The sequence below is a fragment of the Micromys minutus genome (assembly GCF_963924665.1).
Source record: "Micromys minutus genome assembly, chromosome: 24".
NCBI lineage: Eukaryota > Metazoa > Chordata > Mammalia > Rodentia > Muridae > Micromys > Micromys minutus.
The window spans coordinates 2,902,474-2,922,837 of record NC_137959.1 but is presented as its reverse complement, the minus strand read 5'-3'; the positions used below and the strand labels follow the sequence as shown (position 1 = coordinate 2,922,837).

The window sequence follows — 20,364 nt, the reverse complement described above, 5'->3', positions numbered from 1 at the left end:
TGGTGTTGGAATGGTGGTACTGGGAATGGTGGTACTGGAATGGTGGTTTGAACGAAGGCCTTGCTTGCACTCACACTTCTTTCCTTGGTCGTAGATGCTGTCCTTCTTTCAGGGAATGTTCACTTTCTATCATCAAGGCCACGAGCTTTCCAAAGACTTCAATCACTACAAGATGGAGCTACAGATCAACATTCAGAATGTAAGGAGAAAGCCTGGTATTTAAAAAGAGGTTTGAGGCCTGGTCTCAGATCTTTTGAGACCAGGCTGGTACTGAGAAAGCGGGGATGTGTTGCCATCTGGTGGTCGACTTTGGTATAACATATTGCTCTGTAGCTGATAGAGGCTCTCGGACTCTGCCCTTTGAAGACTCTTCTTGTCTTTCTGGGACAAATTCTTGGGACTAAACATGGTTATGTCAACTCTGAATCCTTTGTGTAAGGAACCGCTGTCTTGGCATGCCACGCAGAACTCTGACTTTGACTGTCAGTCATGGTTTTCATTCCCAGACTGGCTTATGGAATTTTCCATCCCTACATTTTGGACATGCTCTGATGTGTCCCTGTCCACAGCTGCCATTTTTTCCTTGCTGTCCTTTGTGCAGTGTGTGCTTTCAACCTGATGTTGGAAAATGACATTTGGCAATTCCTACTAGAATTGCTTTAGGCTGAGATGGCTCAGTGGGTGAAGTGCTTGCTGTATAACATTGGGGACCGGAGTTTGAATCCCAGCATCTGTGCAACGCCAGTTGGCAGCTCTGCCATAATCTAAGTGCTGCTTTAGCAAGGGGAGAAGGAGGGAAGAGGATTCTCAGGGCCTCAGCTGGCCCGAGTGTAACACACACACACACACACACACACACACACACCCTATATGTTTCATTCATATGTACATTCAAAAAAGATTTTATTTAGGCAACCATTGGTAAAACCTTTCTTAAGGGATGTGTTCTCAGAGAACAACTAGTTAGAATGTGTTAGAACAACTAGTTAGAATGTGCTAGAAGCCGACACATTGTTAACAACTTTGCGTACATAGCACATCCAGAGCACAAAAGTGTGTGTGTGAGTGACGTTGTGCTGTGGTTTAAAAGTTAGGTAGATAGAATTTAAAACACACACACATATCTGTGTGTCCAGGTATGTTCCAGTCGCCCAACATCGTTCTGTGGTAGTAGAATCACGATTTCCGTACCTGTGGTATTCGTGCAGGTCAGACGTTGCCAGCTTTTGTCCTCAGTTGCTCTCTGCCTGCTCTTTTGAGACAAGGTCTCATTGAGTGTGGAGCCCATGAGTGTCTAGGCTGGTTAGAGTGCCTCAAAGGTCTGTTCCATGTCACCCCCACTGTGCCCTGATCCCTGTCCCTACCATGTTACAGACATGGACATAGACCTTTGTGTGGGTTCTAGGGAATTCAAAGTCACGTCTTTATACTTGCATGGCAGATGATTCAGAGAGGCATTTGTAAAGCCCACTAGATTGTTAACGAAGTGACTTATTTATCAGAGTAACTTGCAGGCTGTAAAACACAGCCTTGAAGAGACGCTAGAGGAAAGACTATCGACTGCTCCCTGCTCCCAGCTGCGTATATAATCCTAGAATTAACCTTTATTCTTAGACCAGGGCTTCTCAACTTTGCTAATGCTACAACCAGTTCCTTACCTCGCAGTGACCTGAAACACAAAATTATCTCTGTTGTTACGTCATAACTGTAATTTTGACAGATACTGACTATATAAAGCCACACATTTCTAAAAGAAAACCCTAGTTATGTTTTATTTTTTAATGTGATATATCAACCACACTGAAATGATAAAACTTAAACTGAATTTTAAGGTTAGATATCTTTATGTTATGACATTATAGTTAATTTTGTCAACTGTTTAGAATTTTATTACAGTAAAATAATTAAATTTAAAATGACTTCATACTCAGGAAGAGAGGTAATTTTATTTAAAGACAAAAGCAAGCTATTTCCAGCCCCATATGGTTATGTCTTTTATATTATAAAAATGGCTGGACTTTTTCTGAGGGATTTGCTTTTTGCCCATTTTTCTGTAATTTGGAGTAATAAATAGAAAGCAAGAAAGTAGTAAGATGGCTTTAGGGAAGCAGTGGTTTTCCCCAGAGGAAAGGAAATTGCGTGAAAATTAAAGGGTATTTTAGGAAGCTAACTTTGCACGTTTTGGCATTTCCAAAGGCGCATGTGAGGAGGTCAGGGTAGACGTCTTGGACGTGGTAGGGATGTCAGGGTTCTCGAGAGTTGTCTTCAGTTGGGCCTCTCCATGGCTGAGTCGTTAAGAGTGTGGCAGCCAGCTCTCCTTTGGTCAGAGAGAACAGCGGGTTTTGACTAGTTTAACTACAGAATAAGAAAGACTCTGGTTTCCCTGTGCTGTTGTGGAAATGACTTACTCCACCGTTCAGACAGCTGCACAGAGTAGGATGCCTCCTTCCATCAGGGCTGCGTTAGAGAAACGACATTCTGGGTTAGTGGTGGGGAGAGTCTCTTGGCCTGGATTTCCTACTAGACAGAGGATGAGAAACTGCTCAGGGAATTAAAGGCTGTGCTATAAAGTCTGCTAGTGAGCTGGACGCCTGTAGGACGTTCAGAGCATTAACGTTAAGTAACAAGATTGTCATGGGGAAAGCCCACTGGACTAGATCTGTTCTACACGTCTGTGGAGGACGTGAGGGTTGGGGGGAATCTCACTGAAATGGTGAAAAATGCCAATGTGAAGTCAGTGGAAACAGACACAAATATGGGAGATGCCAGAGCTGGGGACCAGGAGGAGACCCAGACCTTTTAATAGTCCTGCATGTATGTATGGATGAGTGAATTTCTCATGACAGGATTTCTCTGTGAGTGTACATGTGTGCGTGTGTGTGAGTATGTAAAAGGGTAGCCCTGTATCTCTGTGTTGGTCCGACTGTCCTGGAACTTTCTCTGTAGTTTCTTTTTCTCTTTGTCTCCTGGTTTCTGTTTAAATAACCCTGAGAAACAGTTTTACTTTCTGCAGGCTGTGTTTTCCAGTCTCCCATCTCCTAGGAGAGGGTCAGTGCCCCATCTTTTCCGTGTTTGTCTACACGTATGAACTGTGACAACCCTTTCCATTGTAGGAAGGACAAGGAGAAATTTTAATAATAATTTTCTGTCTGAGCCCCTTTGCAATTTCACGTCAGCAGCTTTTTGGTGTTAATACAATGATTTTTGGGCCTGGCTGAAAGAAATGTCCATGACCTGGGTGGTGGTGACTTATCAGGGTGGCCTGTCGTTGCTCTGTCTCTTCAGTTCGCTTGGTGTGTTTGCAGCATCCGCTTAGCAGATATTGGCAGCCCATGTTGCCTGGGTTCCCAAAGTGTCATTAGCTGCTCTAGAGGCATGGACATGTTTGTCTGTGAGATCTTCCTCCTCTTCTTTCTCGGGGAGGAAATGTCATTTTCAAGTGTAGTTACCATAGTCAGAAAAAATGGTTCCTGACTTTGTTTTGTTCTTAGCTTGGAAAGAATAATTATTTTCAGATTCTTAGCATTCAGACTGCTGTGGCAGCAGTGTTAGCTGGGGTCAGGTCGATCGCTGTGAACACCTTTTTCCCTGGTTGTTGGGTCTTGTTTGGCTTATGCACTTTTTGCATCTGAGGTTAACGAAATCAGGAAACGATGATTTAATTTTAGTTACATAGAGACATCAAAATGTACGAACTAAAAAACAAATCATAGGAGAGGTTGGACTCTGTCTTTTTTTTTTTTCTTTTTCAGACACGGAATCGATTTGAGGGAACCAGGTCAGAAGTGGAGGAACTTATGAATAAAATTAGACAAAATCCCAAGGACCAGAAGCGAGCCAGCCAGTTCACAGCGGAAGGCTACCTGTATGTCCAGGAAAAAAGTAAGAGGAGGTCGTTGAAAGCCTGAATCTGAGGTTTCAGGTACTTGTGACCCAAATACAGGTTCTCTGGGAGAGTGGAAGGTGCTCTGAGCTTCTGAGCCACCTCTCCGACCCTTGAAGGCACAGCGTGCACACACAGCCCTGCTTCACAGCAGAGGGAGCTCTCTGGCAGCCACACTGCTGCCGCCTAATGGTGTGCTCCAGGAATTTGCATTCTATGTTTCTAAGGAAGCCGAGGTTAAAGGTAACAACAGCCAGGAGGGACTGTGACCAGCACCTCTCTCCTCTTTCTATTCCTTATCAGTTCTGGCCACTGCTGTGTCTCTGTTATTACGAAAAGTTCAGGAGAGATGGCTCAGAGGTTAAGAGCACTGACTGCTCGTCCAGAGGTCCTGAGTTCAATTCCCAGCAACCACATGGTGGCTCACAGCCATCTGTAATGGAATCTGAGGCCCTCTTCTGTCTGTCTGAACATTGTGACAGTGCACCCACATACATGAAGTAAATGTTTTTTAAGAAGGTATTAGGAATGGCGTAGATGGATCTAGGAACAAGTGCTGCATAGCAGTGTTTTGCTTACAGAGGCTCTAGGCTGCCTGTCTTGTGTGGCTTAGAGCAAAGTACTTGAGACCAGATGCTTTATAAAAAGGTGATTTGTTTGGCTCATGCTTTTGGTGGTTGGGAAGTGTCCCATGGCTTCATCACATTGTGACAAAGAAGTAGGAAGACAATGGCTACATGTGTAAGGATGCTTTGATTTAAATTACCTGCTGTGGCCGTCAGACAGCCAAGGTGTCCTCCAAGTATCTCATGCTGGTGCTGTGCCCGTGCTGGGAAGAGGGCGTCCTTGGTCCTCTCTGGGCCAGTGCTGGGAACAGGGCGCCCTTGGTCCTCTCTGGGCCAGTGCTGGGAACAGGGCGTCCTTGGTCCTCTCTGGGCCAGTGCTGGGAAGAGGGCGCCCTTGGTTCTCTCTGGGCCAGTGCTGGGAAGAGGGTGTCCTTGGTCCTCTCTGGGCCAGTGCTGGGAAGAGGGTGTCCTTGGTCCTCTCTGGGAAGAGGGTGTCCTTGGTCCTCTCTGGGAAGAGGGCGTCCTTGGTCCTCTCTGGGAAGAGGGTGTCCTTGGTCCTCTGGGCCAGCCTGTCTAGGCAGATTTTGAGCTCTGAGGTTATCGAGAGACAGAAGGCAGAGGCATGTGGATCTCTGAGTTTGAGGACAGCCTGGTCTACACAGTGAGTTCCAGGACATCCAGGGCTACACAGGGAAACCCTGTCTTGAAAAATAACCCTCTTCCCCCCAGAAAAATAGGAAAGGTGAAGAGTAATAGCTGGTCGTGGAAGATGCCCATTGTCAGTTCTGGACTCAAGCATCCATGAACGTGTGCACACACACCTGCACACACATGTGCACGCACACTATTCTCAAGGGAACAAACCCACTGAGAGCTCTAATTCCTTGTTGGGGTGGTGTCTCCTCACCAGTCAGGCTTTGTATGGTTAGGGTTAGGACACTGGTTCAGCTTGAGTCTGAGATGTAGACGAGTCATTGCACTGTTGATGTGCTCAGATGCAGCCCAGAGGGCTTCTTACTTGGAAAATTAAAGAAGCTAAACTCCTTCAAAGTTCTGAGTTGAATTCTCCTGTTTCCCTGCTTCTCATTCTTAGCTTTGCTCAGGGATACACAGTTTTCTTCCATTGGTTATATGTGGCCCACTTAGCTGTCCCCCACACTGACCCGCTGGGAAGCAGAGGATTGTGGGAGAAGTGGTACTGTCTGTTGAATTGAAGCTGGATTGCCTGAGGAGCTCCTGGACTTTCTAGCACCTACAAAGTATTTCAGTGATTCTGATTATTACTGTCGAGTGTGAAGGTGGACGCGCACATGGGCTGGAGCATGTGTGGGGCAAGGGACAACTTCCGGGAGCTGGTTCTCTTTCATTGGAGGATGGGGAATTCTCAGGTCACTAGGTTTGGGTCATGAGTACTTTACATGTTGAGTCACCATGTTGTCCTAACTCATGACTGTGTCTCATGGTGCTCTAAGGGTGTCTTATCCCCAGTCCCCTTCTGTTAGTCCCTGCACTGTGTGTGTGTGTGTGTGTGTGTGTGTGTGTGTGTGTGTGTGTGTGTGTGTGTGTGTCTGTGTGTGTCTGTGTGTGTCTGTGTGTGTCTGTGTGTGTGTATCCTGAGACAGGGTTTTCCTGTGTAGCCCTGGATGTCCTGTTCACTGTGTACACCAGGCTGTCCTCAAACTCCTGCCTGTTCCTGCCTCTTTGTGCTGGTGTCATATGTCACCGTGCTCAGCTGAGCCCCTGCACTTTGTTTTGCCTGGCTGAGCGGTGCAGTAATGTGCTCTCTGCATGTCTGCCTCTTCGTGAGGAAAACACCAAGACCTGTGCTTTGTTGAAGGGCCTGCTCCATTTGGGTCCAGTTGGGTCAAACACTACTGCATGTACCGGAAAGCAGCCAAGAAATTCAACATGATTCCATTTGAGCACAGATCTGGGGGGAGACTGGTAAGTATTTGATAGTAGTTTTTTTTTAATTTATATAAGAGATACTTATTGGGTCTGTCATTTTAGTAGTTTCATATATTGAGATACTTGATTTTTAAATTAAAACTTTTGTTTTGTTTTTAAGTCACACTCCTAGGCCTTTATAGTTAGATTTTAAAATAGTCAGGAGTAGAACTTGTCACTGTTTTAGAAGAGAAAGGTAGTTCCTGTACTAGGCTTTTGTGACTTGCTGATCTTACATGTTTATGTAGAAGATCTGGCTTGTTTGCCTGTTGTACAGTCAGTCTGAAAACACTGCGAGGTGGAGGGACCCCTGAGCTGACCCCTTCCATTCAGTTAGGCATGTCGGGTTTTCATTGTTACTCCCTGTGATCCAGCTGTTCATCCCAGAGAGATGAACAGCAGAGCCAGGCATGGCAGGAAGACCGGGGAGTGGCTGCGCAAGGCAGGCCGGCCTCCCGTGACCAGGGAGTAGCTGTAATACATTGCTGAAGGCGAACATTGGTGTCTGGGGTGGAGCCCTTCCCACCAGGACTGAGCAGAATTGGCCACATATTTCAAGAAAGCCTGTCAGTTTGTTGCTTGGTGGCTGGTTGAGTGACATTCTGCTTAGGTGAGTTCAGAATTAATCTCAGCTGATTTCTGTCCGTGTACCTTACACTCCATCCAGAAGCAAACAGAAAACCTTAAAGCTGATTGTAAGAAGGAGTCTTCGTAGCGATGGATGTACGTAGGAAACAGCCACCCAGATGAGGCTGAGGCAAGGCTCTGCCACACGTAGAAGGGGAGCTTGAGTTTGCTGTTGTGGGAAATTGGCGTTTAGGGCAGTTACTCCTTAGCAACAACTTCCATTTCCCACTCTGGATGACCAAGGGAAGCAGACTATGGCTGTGTTGTTCTGTTAAAATATTGTTAACAGATCTCTGTATTTTGGGAAATCACGTGTGGACTTTGCTCTTGGCCGAGCCACTGCACAGCTTCTGTGTCCACTCCAGTTCCCGTGCTCTAGAGAGCGTGACTCAGGAGGCAGAGCTGCCCAGATCCACTGGTTCTGTGTTAGCGAACACACTGGGGATCCCAGCAGTATGGCGGCTGCAGGTCAATCCTTCTGGAGGGTGGTGTTTATAGGCTAATAGTGGTCACACTGAAAATGCCATGGAGTGCAGTATCCTGTGACATTAAAGCAGATTTTGGCTCCTTTAAGAGTGTGTTGAGGGCAGGCCGTCACTGTACAGCCCGGATGCTGCTGTAATCCGTCCTGCGGCCCTGGAGTCAGCGTCCGTGACATCTGCAAACAGTACTGCTGTCACTGAGAACTAGAAAACCCCAGGGAAGAGTTGAGAGGCTTCAGAGCAGAAGGGCTAGCCTGGGCTCCTGTGTGGAGTTTTGAGGATTGTGCTTATTTGCAGGGGGATGGAGAGGCTTTTTTCCTGAAAGAATGCACCAAAAGGCACATCGACTCCACCGACAGAAGGTTCTGCTTTGACATCGAAGCCGCTGACAGGTACGGTACTGGAATTAATTAGATATATTAAAATTAATTCGAAAGTATGATTTTGAAAACAGGTTGTAAGTGAATTTTTCTGCTAGAGAAATGTTACCTTGTTGTGTTTCTGGGCATCTTGATGTGAACTGTCGCTGGCCACTGTGTAGTTGTGGGTCATGACTTGATCTTGGCGAAAGGCCAGGGTCATTCTAACCTGTGCTGTCACCTGGAAGAGAACCGTGGTGCATTTCACTGTTGCCGAACTCTGATTGACAGCAGAGAGGGTCGTGGAGGAGCGTGAGTGGCGTGTGGTAAAGATGGAGGCCATGTTTGCCGTAGCCGTGTGGAGACAGTCGTGTGTGCATTTGAATGGATGGTCTCCTTGTGTGGTAACCCCTTCTAGTGAGGTCAAACGTTTTCGTCCTAAATACCCTCCAGCCATTTTGTTTTAGAGTCTTTGGCAGAGAGGCAGGATGTCTGCGCCCCAGTGCTGCCTGCATGGCCGGCTCTGGCTGCCCCTGGTTTGGTCACAGATTTTAGATAAAGCTGCTTAGTGTAAGTTTTCCAACAGAGTATTAAGAACAAACCTTTTTTTTCCAGGTCAAAATTAATTGTTGCTGCTTTCTTTATATGATCTGGCCAAGAATGGAGTTAGTACAGAGAGGGAAAGGCCCATGACTAAATTCACTGAAGGCCAGTTGTATAAAAATATGTGCCATTAAACCCCGACAAAGCTGGTGGTGCTGTGACAAGGACAAGTAGACAAGGAGCATTTGCTGAGATCACGAGAGAAAAACTGTTGTTGAAAACGAGGCTAAGATCAAAGACTGTTGCTACAAACTGGTCACAGGACTCGGGGCTGCTTCTCAAGGAGAGCCTATGCCTGTGCTCCCTCAGACCTCCTCCTCTGTCCTGTGCTCCCTGAGACCTCCTCCTCTGTCCTGTGCTCCCTCAGACCTCCTCCTCTGTCTTGTGCTCCTTCAGACCTCCTCCTCTGTCCTGTGCTCCCTCAGACCTCCTCCTCTGTCCTGTGCTCCCTGAGACCTCCTCCTCTGTCCTGTGCTCCCTCAGACCTCCTCCTCTGTCTTGTGCTCCTTCAGACCTCCTCCTCTGTCCTGTGCTCCCTCAGACCTCCTCCTCTGTCCTGTGCTCCCTGAGACCTCCTCCTCTGTCCTGTGCTCCCTCAGACCTCCTCCTCTGTCCTGTGCTCCCTCAGACCTCCTCCTCTGTCTTGTGCTCCTTCAGACCTCCTCCTCTGTCTTGTGCTCCCTCAGACCTCCTCCTCTGTCCTGTGCTCCCTCAGACCTCCTCCTCTGTCCTGTGCTCCCTCAGACCTCCTCCTCCTCTGTCCTGTGCTCCCTCAGACCTCCTCCTCTGTCCTGTGCTCCCTCAGACCTGCCTCCTCCTCTGTCCTGTGAGCTTTATGTGCTTTAGTCCTCCCCACACCTTCCAGATGAGAAGCAGCCCTGGGGTCAGTGACGCCCTGGAGACATTGCAGATGTGAAGAGTTGAGATTTGAACTCGTATTCTCTGCTGGGCAAGGACTAGTCTTTTAAATGGCTGCGCTCCAGGCCCCAGCACGGCACAGTGTCGTCAGGCCGCTGTGTAAATAACCTATAGGCGCATCAGAGGCCCACGCCGCTGGTTTCTAACACGTTCACACGCCGTTTGAATGAGTTTGGTGTTGTGCTCGCTGAAGCTCCTACTTTTGGGGACATTGCTGATGCCGAATGACGTTCACTGGACGTGATCTTTACATGATTGTAAGTTGTAACCTTTCTCTCGTACTCAGAAAGACAGATGAGGGATGACTCTACTAAGCCACTTTCATTTAGAAAGGCTTTTTCTTTTTTTTAAAGATAAAGGCTAGATCCTGAAACTAGCCTCCAAAGGTAGACTAGGCTAGCCCACAATCTCCCTTTCTCAGTCTCTCCAGTGCTGGGATAACATGCTCATACCCCATACATGGCTAGGATAATAACTTTACAATAGAGGAAGAGCTAGAACAGAACTTACAGGACCCTTTCTAATTGCTTTTAAACAAAAACTACTCCGTTTTAAAATAAAACTGACCTTTACAAATATGTAAAACCATTCAAAAAGACAGCTTTCTTGTTTAAGTTGTACTATTTTCCTAACTCTGGTTAATTTGGAAAATTATTCATAATTGAAATTATTTTCCTTATGATTTCTTTGGTTCTTCAGAGTAAATCCAGTTTTTATTTTAGGATTATAGACTTCTATTGCTTTTGGCCTGTCTTCATTTCCCAGTTAGAAAGCATTTACTGATTATTTGCTGTTACTCTTGTGGAGTAAACACTGCTGGGCTGGGGCTGGAGGTGGCTCAGCAGTTAAGAACATGCACTGGTCTTGCAGAGGTCTGGATTGATTCCCAGCATCCACATCCACAGTTTACAGCTCTGTAACTTCTGCTCCCAGGATTTGGCATCCTCTCCCGGCCTCTGCAGGCGCGGTACTCCTGTGTACATCCCCCACCCGACATAAACATCATTAAGAGAATCTTAGAGAACCCAGCAGTTTGAGTATGAGTGATGAATGCACATTGGGATCTGTAACTCTGAGATCCTCAAGGTATTAACTAGGACTTTAAATGTGGGATTTGCTCTTGTTTCTCTTCCTGATTTTCTGATTCCAGAAGACTACTAGGAATTATCAGTAATGCATTCTGGTGCATTCTTCTGTAGATTATGAATTCCATGAATGTGGGGCCAATGTGTTTATAAAAAGATAAAGGAGGGAGATATGTTCTATGGAGGTGTGGTGAGGCATGGGGGGGGGGTCCTCCGCAAGCCCATGCTGGGCATCCCTTTCCCCAAGGGACCAGCCACACAATGGTATAGTATAGAGTTTATTCAGGGCATAGGGAGAGAGTTAAAAGGGTAGTAGGGGTAGAGAAAAGCTGAGGGAGGGGGGATAGAGGGTGGTCATGAGAATGTGGAGAGAGGGGGAAGGGAATAGAGAGAGAAGGGCAGGAGGGCAAGAACAAGAGAGTGAAGAGGGGGCAAGGGCTTAGACAGGAGCCATCTCCCTTAGTGGCACTTGATGTAGTGCCTTGTAGAAGGTGGACATTCACCAGATTTGTGCTGTATTAGCCAGTGTTAAATTCTCCTGAGGAGAGAAAGCCCTGAGACTCGTGAGTCAAGGCCTGTCAGGCAGCCTTTCTCCTGCACTACTCAGCTGTGTGAGCCCAGGCTTGCCCTCTGCTTACAGAAGGGTATATTTAGCCTATTTTGGAGTGTGGGCATTGAGAATAGGTTTCTCCACAGATCCTGTTGGGATTTTCTGGATTGCAATTTTATAGTTGATTGCATGCTCTTAATCTATGTTTTGCCTTCTTTCCAAGTATCTATTTTGTCGTTTTTGCATTTTTATGTTAGAAGAAGTGTCCTTGTGGGTGGACATTTGTTCCTCCTGCATAGGAGTCTGCAGTTGTGGTATTTCATTCGGATGAGATTTGGTTAGATTTAATGCTTTCGGAAAGAGTCAACATGACTTTAAACAGGATCAATTTGTCTTTTGTTTTGTTGGGAAGCCAAAGGCAGTCAGGCCAGGGTTGATGCTAATATTTTTTGTATGACTTTGCTTTCTTCTGGGCCTGGTTCCTTTTCTCAGATGCCTCAGGCTCAAGATACTTTCTCCCGTTTTTCTGAGACTGCTGCTGTTATGAGTATTTTCCAGAGGCTGCCCACACTTGCACATCAGTGTTGCGATGGAATCACACTAGGCTGTATCTTGAGGCTGGAACGTTGCCTCTGTGTGCCCAGCCTCCGTGTGCAGTGCTGCTTAGAGCTTCTCTCCTCAGAGCTAAGGGGACTGAGTATCAGGGAGCTGGCGGAGGCCACAGGCCGTTCTCACTGTGCTGTTGTCTTGTTTTTTTTTTAAATCAATTCACAGAGAGGTTGCTTTGAGTATTTTCTTTGGTAGAGGGAACCATTTAAGAGCAAGTGATAAAAACCATTAAAATAGCAAAAAGTAAAAATTTGAATAGATTTTTATTGAATTCTTATAACTCAGTAATTAAAAGACAACATTTGAAAGTGGGTAAAAGATTTTTATTTTTGAGGAAAATGTGTGTATGCCACATGCACATAAGCTGTTGAATATGATTAGGTAGCAGAGAAATGCAAGTCAAAGCACAGTGTGGTAATATTTGATACCGTCTAGGATCGCAGTGTCAGGGAGAAATGGGACTGGAACTCTGAGAGCCTCCCACCCCAGAGATGGGGATGGAAGGGTGCGCTGTTCTGGGAAACAGTGCGGCAGCTCTGTGGATGGACAGACAGAAGCTCTGCATGCTGCTGTACATGTAGACGGACAGACAGAAGCTCTGCATGCTGCTGTACATGTAGACGGACAGACATACAGACGCTCTGCATGCTGCTGTACATGTAGACGGACAGACAAGCTCTGCATGCTGCTGTACATGTAGACGGACAGACAGAAGCTCTGCATGCTGCTGTACATGTAGACGAACAGACATACAGAAGCTCTGCATGCTGCTGTACATGTAGACGGACAGACAGACAAGCTCTGCATGCTGCTGTACATGTAGACGGACAGACAGACAGAAGCTCTGCATGCTGCTGTACATGTAGACGGACAGACAGACAGACGCTCTGCATGCTGCTGTACATGTAGACGGACAGACAGAAGCTCTGCATGCTGCTGTACATGTAGACGGACAGACAGACAAGCTCTGCATGCTGCTGTACATGTAGATGGACAGACAGACAGACAGAAGTGTGTTCTTGTATGTACTTGTTTGGAGCATGCATGTCTATTTGGGCAAACAGCAGAGGAAGGTTGCCTAGAAGTGGGAGTGATGGAGACCTTTTCCTCATGCATGACCAGGTCTTCAAATGACTGTGCTAATGAGTCGGATGTGTTCCCTTATAGTGAGTCAGGTTTACAGTGTGAATTATATCATAGTACAGCTTCAAGGCAAACAAAAACAGACACACTGACAACACAGCTGCAAGGAAAGAAAGTCTACCGATGCCACACAGATTTTAAAATGATGGTAAACACAGCCTTCCTCAGGGCAGCCACCGGCTGTGACAGGGTAATTTTGGTTGGAGAAGGTTTGTGTATTTGGCAGTAGCTAGAGATCACTTACCTGTTAGTGTTCGAGGGTGGGGCAAGGTTGGGGATGAAGGCTAAGGAAGTTAAGAGTGGGGGGTAGTGGCGGATAGTAGGTGCTGACGGAGGAGGTGGACAGCCGCTGCAGACATCTCATGGGTAGAGGCCCGAAGTGTATGGACTGGCGTCCAGACATACAGTGTCATCTATTCAGCGTTACCATTGAGAAGTCACTGCATCTGATGAGACAGACGCCACTGAATGTTGTAGAATTATATTGTTTCATGTAAATATATTTATGCAGTGTATATTCCAGTGACCGCTCTACTACTTTAGTTTGGATACAGTACAAATAATGACTTAAAGGTGAACAGTGAGTCCTACAAAAATTTAAGTTCCTGTTTGGAGAGACTAGTAGGGCACTAACCAGGTGGAATCAGAAACATTTCTGAGGTCTCTGTGCTTCTCAGCTTTTACAGTTTCATGCTGAAAGTGACTGCATAGACAGCGGTATATCAATGGCCATCTTTTATGTTGATTTTGGCACTTAAATCTGAATTGACATTTGTTTGGGGTTAGTTTTGAAATGTGTGTGGGAAGATGGTGCCCCATGGGTTGTAGAAATGCTTAGTTTTGTGAAGAAAGTGCTCACCACCAGGGTTTTATGGAGACAAGCTTTCAATTTCTGTTTGAAAGGGGTAGACACCCACACCACAAGTGCTAGGTTTGCACACTGTGGCTGTGAATTCATCAAATGTATTATGAAACCACCCTTTAAAAATAATTGGCAGGATTTTTCACTATGAGATTTTTATGTATACCAAGTTCCAAAGGAATTTTCCTGTTTCTCTTAAGAAAAGCACTGTAATAAATGTATAACTTGTAGAGAGTTGGGAGGATCTATGGATGATAGCAGGCTGATTTATTTTTCTCATACAGATAACCAGTATTCCTCACCCCGAACATTGATCCACACTGTCACCCTTAGCTGTCCTCGGCGTAGCCAAGTGAGGAGTCATGAGTTTGACACTGGAATCTCAGGGCCACCAACACGAGGCAGAATTGTTGTATTAAAAATAGAGATGTGTACAAAGAAGGAAAACACAGCCGAGAGCATGGCCTGGTCATAGATCTGAGAGGAGCCACAGTTTATTGGAAGGAATGTTACTGGCTGAGGAGATGCCACAGCAGTTAAGAGCACGTACTCCTCCTGCAGAGAGGGCCTGGCTTCAGTTCTACTATCTCCATGTCACAGCCGTCTTTAGTTCCAGCACTAGAGAATCTCATGTCTTTTAACTTCTGAGGGCAACTGGCATGTATGTAGTGTAGTACACTCTCGCACAGCACACACACACACACACACACACACACACACACACACACACACACACACACTCACACAGGCAAACACTCACATAAAAAACCCATAATTAAAATACATAGATCAGATAAATGGATGCTCAGGAAGAGAGTAAGATGTATCCACGGGTAGGGATGGGCTCTGGAGGCAAAGTCACAACTTAGTGTTTGTGCATTAGCTGTGTGCACCATTTACTGGCTCTCAAGTTACATCATAACATTGCTGAGGAACCCCTCTCCCCAAATAAGTGGCTCTTGGTGCTCCTCAGATGGAGTTGAAATCTGGTAACAAAGTAGGAGCCATTTGGGTAGCACGAAAGGTCTCTGGTGAGACATTGAGAGACTGGACAGACTGTGAGGGGAAGGGGACCTCACTAAACTGTTAGCTGTGTTAGGATGCTTGCTTCTCAGCTGATGGGAAGCTCCAATTAAACGCCTTTCCTGTCTCCACTCTCACCCTCAATCCCTTGACCTTAAGATTTGTTGAGGGCAGATGATAGTTTTTCTGTATCCACATTGATAGGGATGTAGACCCTGTGTACTGGGGGGATCTGTAGTCTGATCCCTGTCATAAACAAGAGAGCCATCATTCGAATGGAGTCTGGAAAAGAGAACCATCACTCAGAGTATCAGGTCAAACACACCCACGCATGTCATGCAGAGAGTAGCACCCAGAACAACAGAGCCTCTTCATGAGGTACCTTGTAGCCATATTACCAGCAAGTAGTCAAGATTCAATACATTGTGTATAGATCTCAAAGGACTGAGGACAGGTGACTCAGTTGTCAGGGAGTGCACACCAAGCTCTTGTCTGAGAATGTTGCTCAGGAGCCACTGAGTCTTGTATATAGTGGTCCCCATCTTAACTTGAGTTAGGAAGTGTGACCTCACAGTCTGTGAAAAGAATACAAAAGTACAGTGGAATAAATTAAGAGTCATACTGATACAGATGAGGATGCTTGCAGCTAACCATCTGACTGAACAAGGGGACCTCAATGAAGGAGCTAGAGAAAGAGCTGAAGGAGCTGAAAGGGTTTGCAACCCATGGGAAGAACAAGGTTATCAACCAACCAAACCCTCCAGAACTCCCAGGGACTAAAACACCAACCATTCAGCACACATGGAGGGACCCATGGCTCCAGGTGCATATGCAGCAGAGGATGGCATTGTCTGGCATCAGTGGGAGGAGAGGCCTTTGGTCCAGTGAAAACTCATTTTCATAGTTAGGGGAATGCGAAGGTGCTGAGGTGGGAGAGGGAGGTTGAGAGAGGGAGCACCTTCACAGAGGCAGTAGGAAGGGGTGGGGGAATTGGATGGGGGAAGGGGATAACATTTGAAATGTAAATACAGAAAATATCCAATAAAAAAAGAAAACAGTGGTGGAATAAATTAAAGGATTAATGTGAGGCCACAGTCATTGAGTGGTGTCAGAAAATAGTAAAGCCAAGAGCTAAATAAAATAAGGTCATTGTTATTGAGAAACTTATGAATGAAATGGGAGTTTTCGTTATATCAGGAAATCCTTTTTCCTGTTTGAAGGGAATCCCTGAGCTTTAATGCGTTGAGGTCACAGAGACTGGAGGGAGGACTCAGAAGTGAGAAGTGACACTGTAGAGCTGTGCTTTACCTTGTTCGTGCTGGACTCTTTAATCCAGTTCTTCATGCAGTGACTCCTGACCATACACGATCTCTGCTCTTCCTAGCTGTAGTTTTGCTACTGTTATGAATTGTAGTGTAAATATCTGATAGGCAGGATACTGACCCTTGTAAAAAGGTTGTTCAGCCCCCAAAGGAGTCTTGACCCACAGGTTGAGAACCACTGCTCAAGAGAACACATTGAATTCTTTTACTCAGGGTGAGAAGACCTTTATCCACCCTGAGGTGTTAGCAAACCTCAGAAATGTTCATGACAGGAGAGTGTTTGGACGAAAATACTTGGTTCACATTCCCCAGAGTGTGACTGTTCCAACCTGGTAGGTGACAGAAAGGACAGTAGCTTAGCTTTGCCTTTAGGTTATTACAGGGGAAGAGCAAACATTCAAGGTATGGGGGAGGGGAGGAGCTGAATTTTTTAGTCCTTTCCCTAAAAAGCACTTGACTCTAATCAGCTTTTCTAGATGGCACAAGTTCTGAAGGCCCTTACGGTTTCACACAACAGACATGTATTAGATCTATTAGTCAGAGTGCTCCTTTATGGTTTTGCATAGGATGATTTTACATTTAGTTTCGGGATGCCTGTTTCAGACCCTTGTCTGTAGTCTTAGAACATTAATGTTCTAACATTAAAGTTGGAGTGTTTTGGCTGTTTCAAGAGTTCCCAAGGCTAGCTGTGGGAATAACTTCTTTGGCCTTTGGGCGTTCCTATGAACACTGATTACTTCACCAGTTTGTTTAGACAGGAATATTATGGTACCTAACGAGATAGTGAACAAAAATCCCAGACTGAAAAAGAATCACTTTTCTATGTCAAGGAATCACTGGAGGCACCTGATGACATCTGACATCAGTCCAGAACACTTTGTCGAGGACATTTTGAATAGCTTCTTCTAGAGGCGCCATCACTGGAGCTGAGAGTCTACTCCTGGGCTTTCCCCATTGGGCCTTGCAGCCACTTATCTCCTTCAGGAGGGCAAAGCTCTGTTTCTTAGAATAGCAGTGGGAAGTATTGTGTTGCTCTTTGGTAGTTCAATAGTTCAAGTGTACTGTCCTTTGCGGCATGGAAGACAGTGGTAGGTGCTTGAAGCAGCCGGTCAGAACACATCCGCAGTCAGGAGCATAGGCCATGGGTGGTGCGGCTCAGCCTGCCTTCTCCTTGTAGTGCAGTGCAGGACTCCGCCCCGTAGTGGTGCTGCTGAATGTTTCCCAAGGCATCCTTCGCAGGCATGCCCAGAGGCCCCTCAGATTGAGACTGCCTCTCATACTAGGCTTGCAGGGCCTGTGATAGAGCCCAGTGCACCCTAGTTTATTACTGTTGTCATTTGCATTGGTGGGAGCTGCCATCCCCTGAGCTGTCTCCCAGATGTGTTACCACCTCTGCTGCTACTTCTTGAGTAAGTGATGGGAAGAGGTTGAGGTGCTTATGAAGTACAGGTACTGGTTCCAGCAGTGTGTGTATGCCCACAGATTCCAGTTCCAACTCTGCGCTCTCCAGAGAACCACAGCGGCCTGAAGGAGAGAGTGATTTGGAGGCATGCTTTTTTTCAAGCTACCTTAATAAGGTTCAACCTCCTCTCTAGCTCACTACCCACCAGAGGTAGTGGGAAAGAAATATTATTAGGATACGGGGAGTGTCTTGTTTAGACATAGTTCTTTGGGGGGTGTGTCAGCAGTCTAGACCTCTAACAAAACATAAACACGAGTCAGCGGCTGCAGTCCAGCTCGCTTAGCAGACACCCACATTTGAACCTTCAAGGACAGTCAAATTCAGAAGAAACCGTGAGGCTCACCAACTGCCCCAGGTCAGAGGATGTGGCAAGAAGCTTCAGGGACCTCACAAGAAGTTCTTTGGCCAATTTCTCTTTACCGAGTCACTAGCAGTGAAGTTCAGCAAAGCAGCGTAAAGGGAACCAATGCATGTGTGTCATCCATGAAGGATAGCGAGGCAGAGCAAAGCGAACCCAAGCTCATGATTATATTCCTTCTAAACACCACGTGTTCATTCGTCTGTCAACTTTAGCAAAACAGCCTTTCACCTGTGTGGCCCAGCAAATCATTGTTTGACCTAACTGGCTTTCTGAGGAAACCAGAGATTCCTACTTCAGTGAGTGTCCCGACAGCTTGTTCTCCTGTATCCGACTCAGTTTCTCCTTAAGGAAATTCACTGGGTTGCTTTTGTATCTAGCCAGGCTCACTGTGGTGGATGATTAGAACTTGGTGTAGTGTGTAGCAGGATTAAGAGGTCACTCATGTTCTCCGTCCAGCCGGTGAGCATTGGCCAGCAGAACAGTTGACTTAGAACCACAGGTAGACCTTTCCTTCAGTCCTGGGTCAGCGTTGTCAGCAGAGCTTGTCATGGTGTGTGGACCTTGTTCAGTGTGTGTGTTCTCTTACACTCGCCTTGTTCTATAGAGTCACTGAGCTTAACTCTAAATGGTCTTTTCTTTCTAGAACTGCAGACTTTGGTATTTTACAGAGTTGCTTCAGTGGGTACGCTGTTGGTAGTGTCTTACCCCTGTACATGACCTACGGAGCAACAGGGTTCTCACCCATGCGGTGTTGAACATAGTGTTGGAACCCCTCAGGGTTTTCCTGGAACAGGATCCATCCTGTTGCTCTGCATCTTCCTTCCAATGTCTTTGCTGCTGCTTCTCTTTTTACATTTGCTTCTGTAGTTCTGACTTTTCCAGACGTATCATATACTTGAAATTATGCACCATGTAACCCTCTGCTATGGCTCCTTTCACCGACTAATAGTGAACTTTCTGAGTCTTTTTGGGGTGTGGTGGCGTATTTGTATAATGCTGAGGAATCCGCTGTGTGGTTTCCTGCACCACTCACCTACTGAAGTGTATTTTCACTGCTTCCCACTTGCGAAGGTTGTGAATAAATCTTGTATAGGTGGACACAGATCTTGCTAACTCTGTAAGGACTGTACTGAGAGATGTCTGGCTGTATCTGTAGGAAGCCACACGGCTGTCTCACATTGTCGGCATCATTTATGTCTTTGGCTTTTGAGGGTGAGGGTTCTTGTTCCACATCCTCATCAACGTTTGGGGTTCTTAGTACTTTTGACTCTGGCCATTGCAGTCGGTGTGCTGTGATTATGCATGAATTTGCTTATCTTATTATTAGTAGGATAGGGATGATCATATATACATACATTAAAGTATTATTCTGTCTTAAAAAGGAAGATTTGTGATGTACGCTCTGACTTAGATGAACTTTGCATTAAACAAAGCTGGTTAGAGGCTATGCATAGGATGTGGTTTCTTTTCTCGTGGTGTGTAGATTATCCAGGTTTGTAGAGGCACCGGGTACAGTAGGAAGTGCCATGGTAGGAAGACCAGCAGACAGGAAACAAGTGTTTGTGGTTTATAACGTTTTAGTTTTGCAAGATGAAAACATTTCTGGCTAGCACAGAGTGTTGAATGCACTTGTAATTCCGGCACTCAGGTGATGGGGACAGGGACACACTGAGTTCAAGACAAGCCTGAACTACATAGTAAGAAACCCCTTCCCCAATATTCTGGAGGTGAGTCATGAGGATGGTTGTACAACAATGTATTTTGTTTAAAAGTGGCCTAAATAGCAAATTTTACAATATATATTTTTTATTGTAGTTGAAAATTAATGCAGACTTTTAATTTGTATGGTCAAACCTTTGGAAGCAGAGGAGAAGTTTTGTGTTGTCACTGGGTGACCTGTGTTTTCCTGGTGTTTTTCAGGCCTGGTGTCCCCTTGACCGTGCAGGCGTTTTCAGAAGAGGAAAGGAAGCAGTGGTTGGAAGCTCTGGGTGGAAAAGAAGCGGTAAGAACACCAGCGGCTGGAGCGCTCCTTCAAATCTGCTTAGCTGTATTTTTGTTTTTCAGTGTTTGAGAACAGTGCCTTGCTGGAGCTGGTATTTCTCTCATCTTGGAGCCACATTGACCCTGCAGTAGTTTATCTTGGGCTGCAGCACACACGCCTGGGCACCATTGTTCTGAGTCTTCCTCTTGACTTGGTCACTCTGATTGGCTTTGCTTTGAAAAACTTAGCAAAACTCTCAACTTCTCCTGTTTTCCACAACAGGTTTTCTTTAGGTTGCGGCAAGTGTATTGAGTGCTTGCAGTGTGCTTTAGTTTCTGGAGCTGGGACAGAGCGTACACAGCAGTAGGAACTGCTGCCCACAGGGCTGACATTTATTTAACAATGCATAATACTGTAATGGTTTCTACTTTGTGGTGAGGAATAGCCTTAGAGTGGCCTCTTCCTTCACTTGCTGCAAGGAGTAGACTGAAGGTCGTGACCCAGGCACCTGAATTCTCATTGTTGGAACTTGGTTCCAGCACTGATTTCTTTTTTGTGTGCTGCTGGCTTCTGGTGCTCAG

The 20,364-nt window shown here is 46.0% G+C and overlaps 1 protein-coding gene across 4 annotated transcripts in view; it reads left to right on the top strand.

Moving 5' to 3' along the window:
* Positions 1-20,364, top strand: part of ARHGAP10 (Rho GTPase activating protein 10) — a 226,039-nt gene that overhangs the window by 90,129 nt on the left and 115,546 nt on the right. For all 4 annotated transcript variants that reach the window (XM_080937425.1, XM_080937427.1, XM_080937424.1 and 1 more), the window contains 5 exons: positions 95-199; positions 3,753-3,882; positions 6,287-6,393; positions 7,803-7,897; positions 19,723-19,804. In XM_080937425.1, coding sequence (XP_080793551.1) covers positions 95-199; positions 3,753-3,882; positions 6,287-6,393; positions 7,803-7,897; positions 19,723-19,804 — 519 coding nt within the window. The remainder of the gene's footprint in view (positions 1-94; positions 200-3,752; positions 3,883-6,286; positions 6,394-7,802; positions 7,898-19,722; positions 19,805-20,364) is intronic.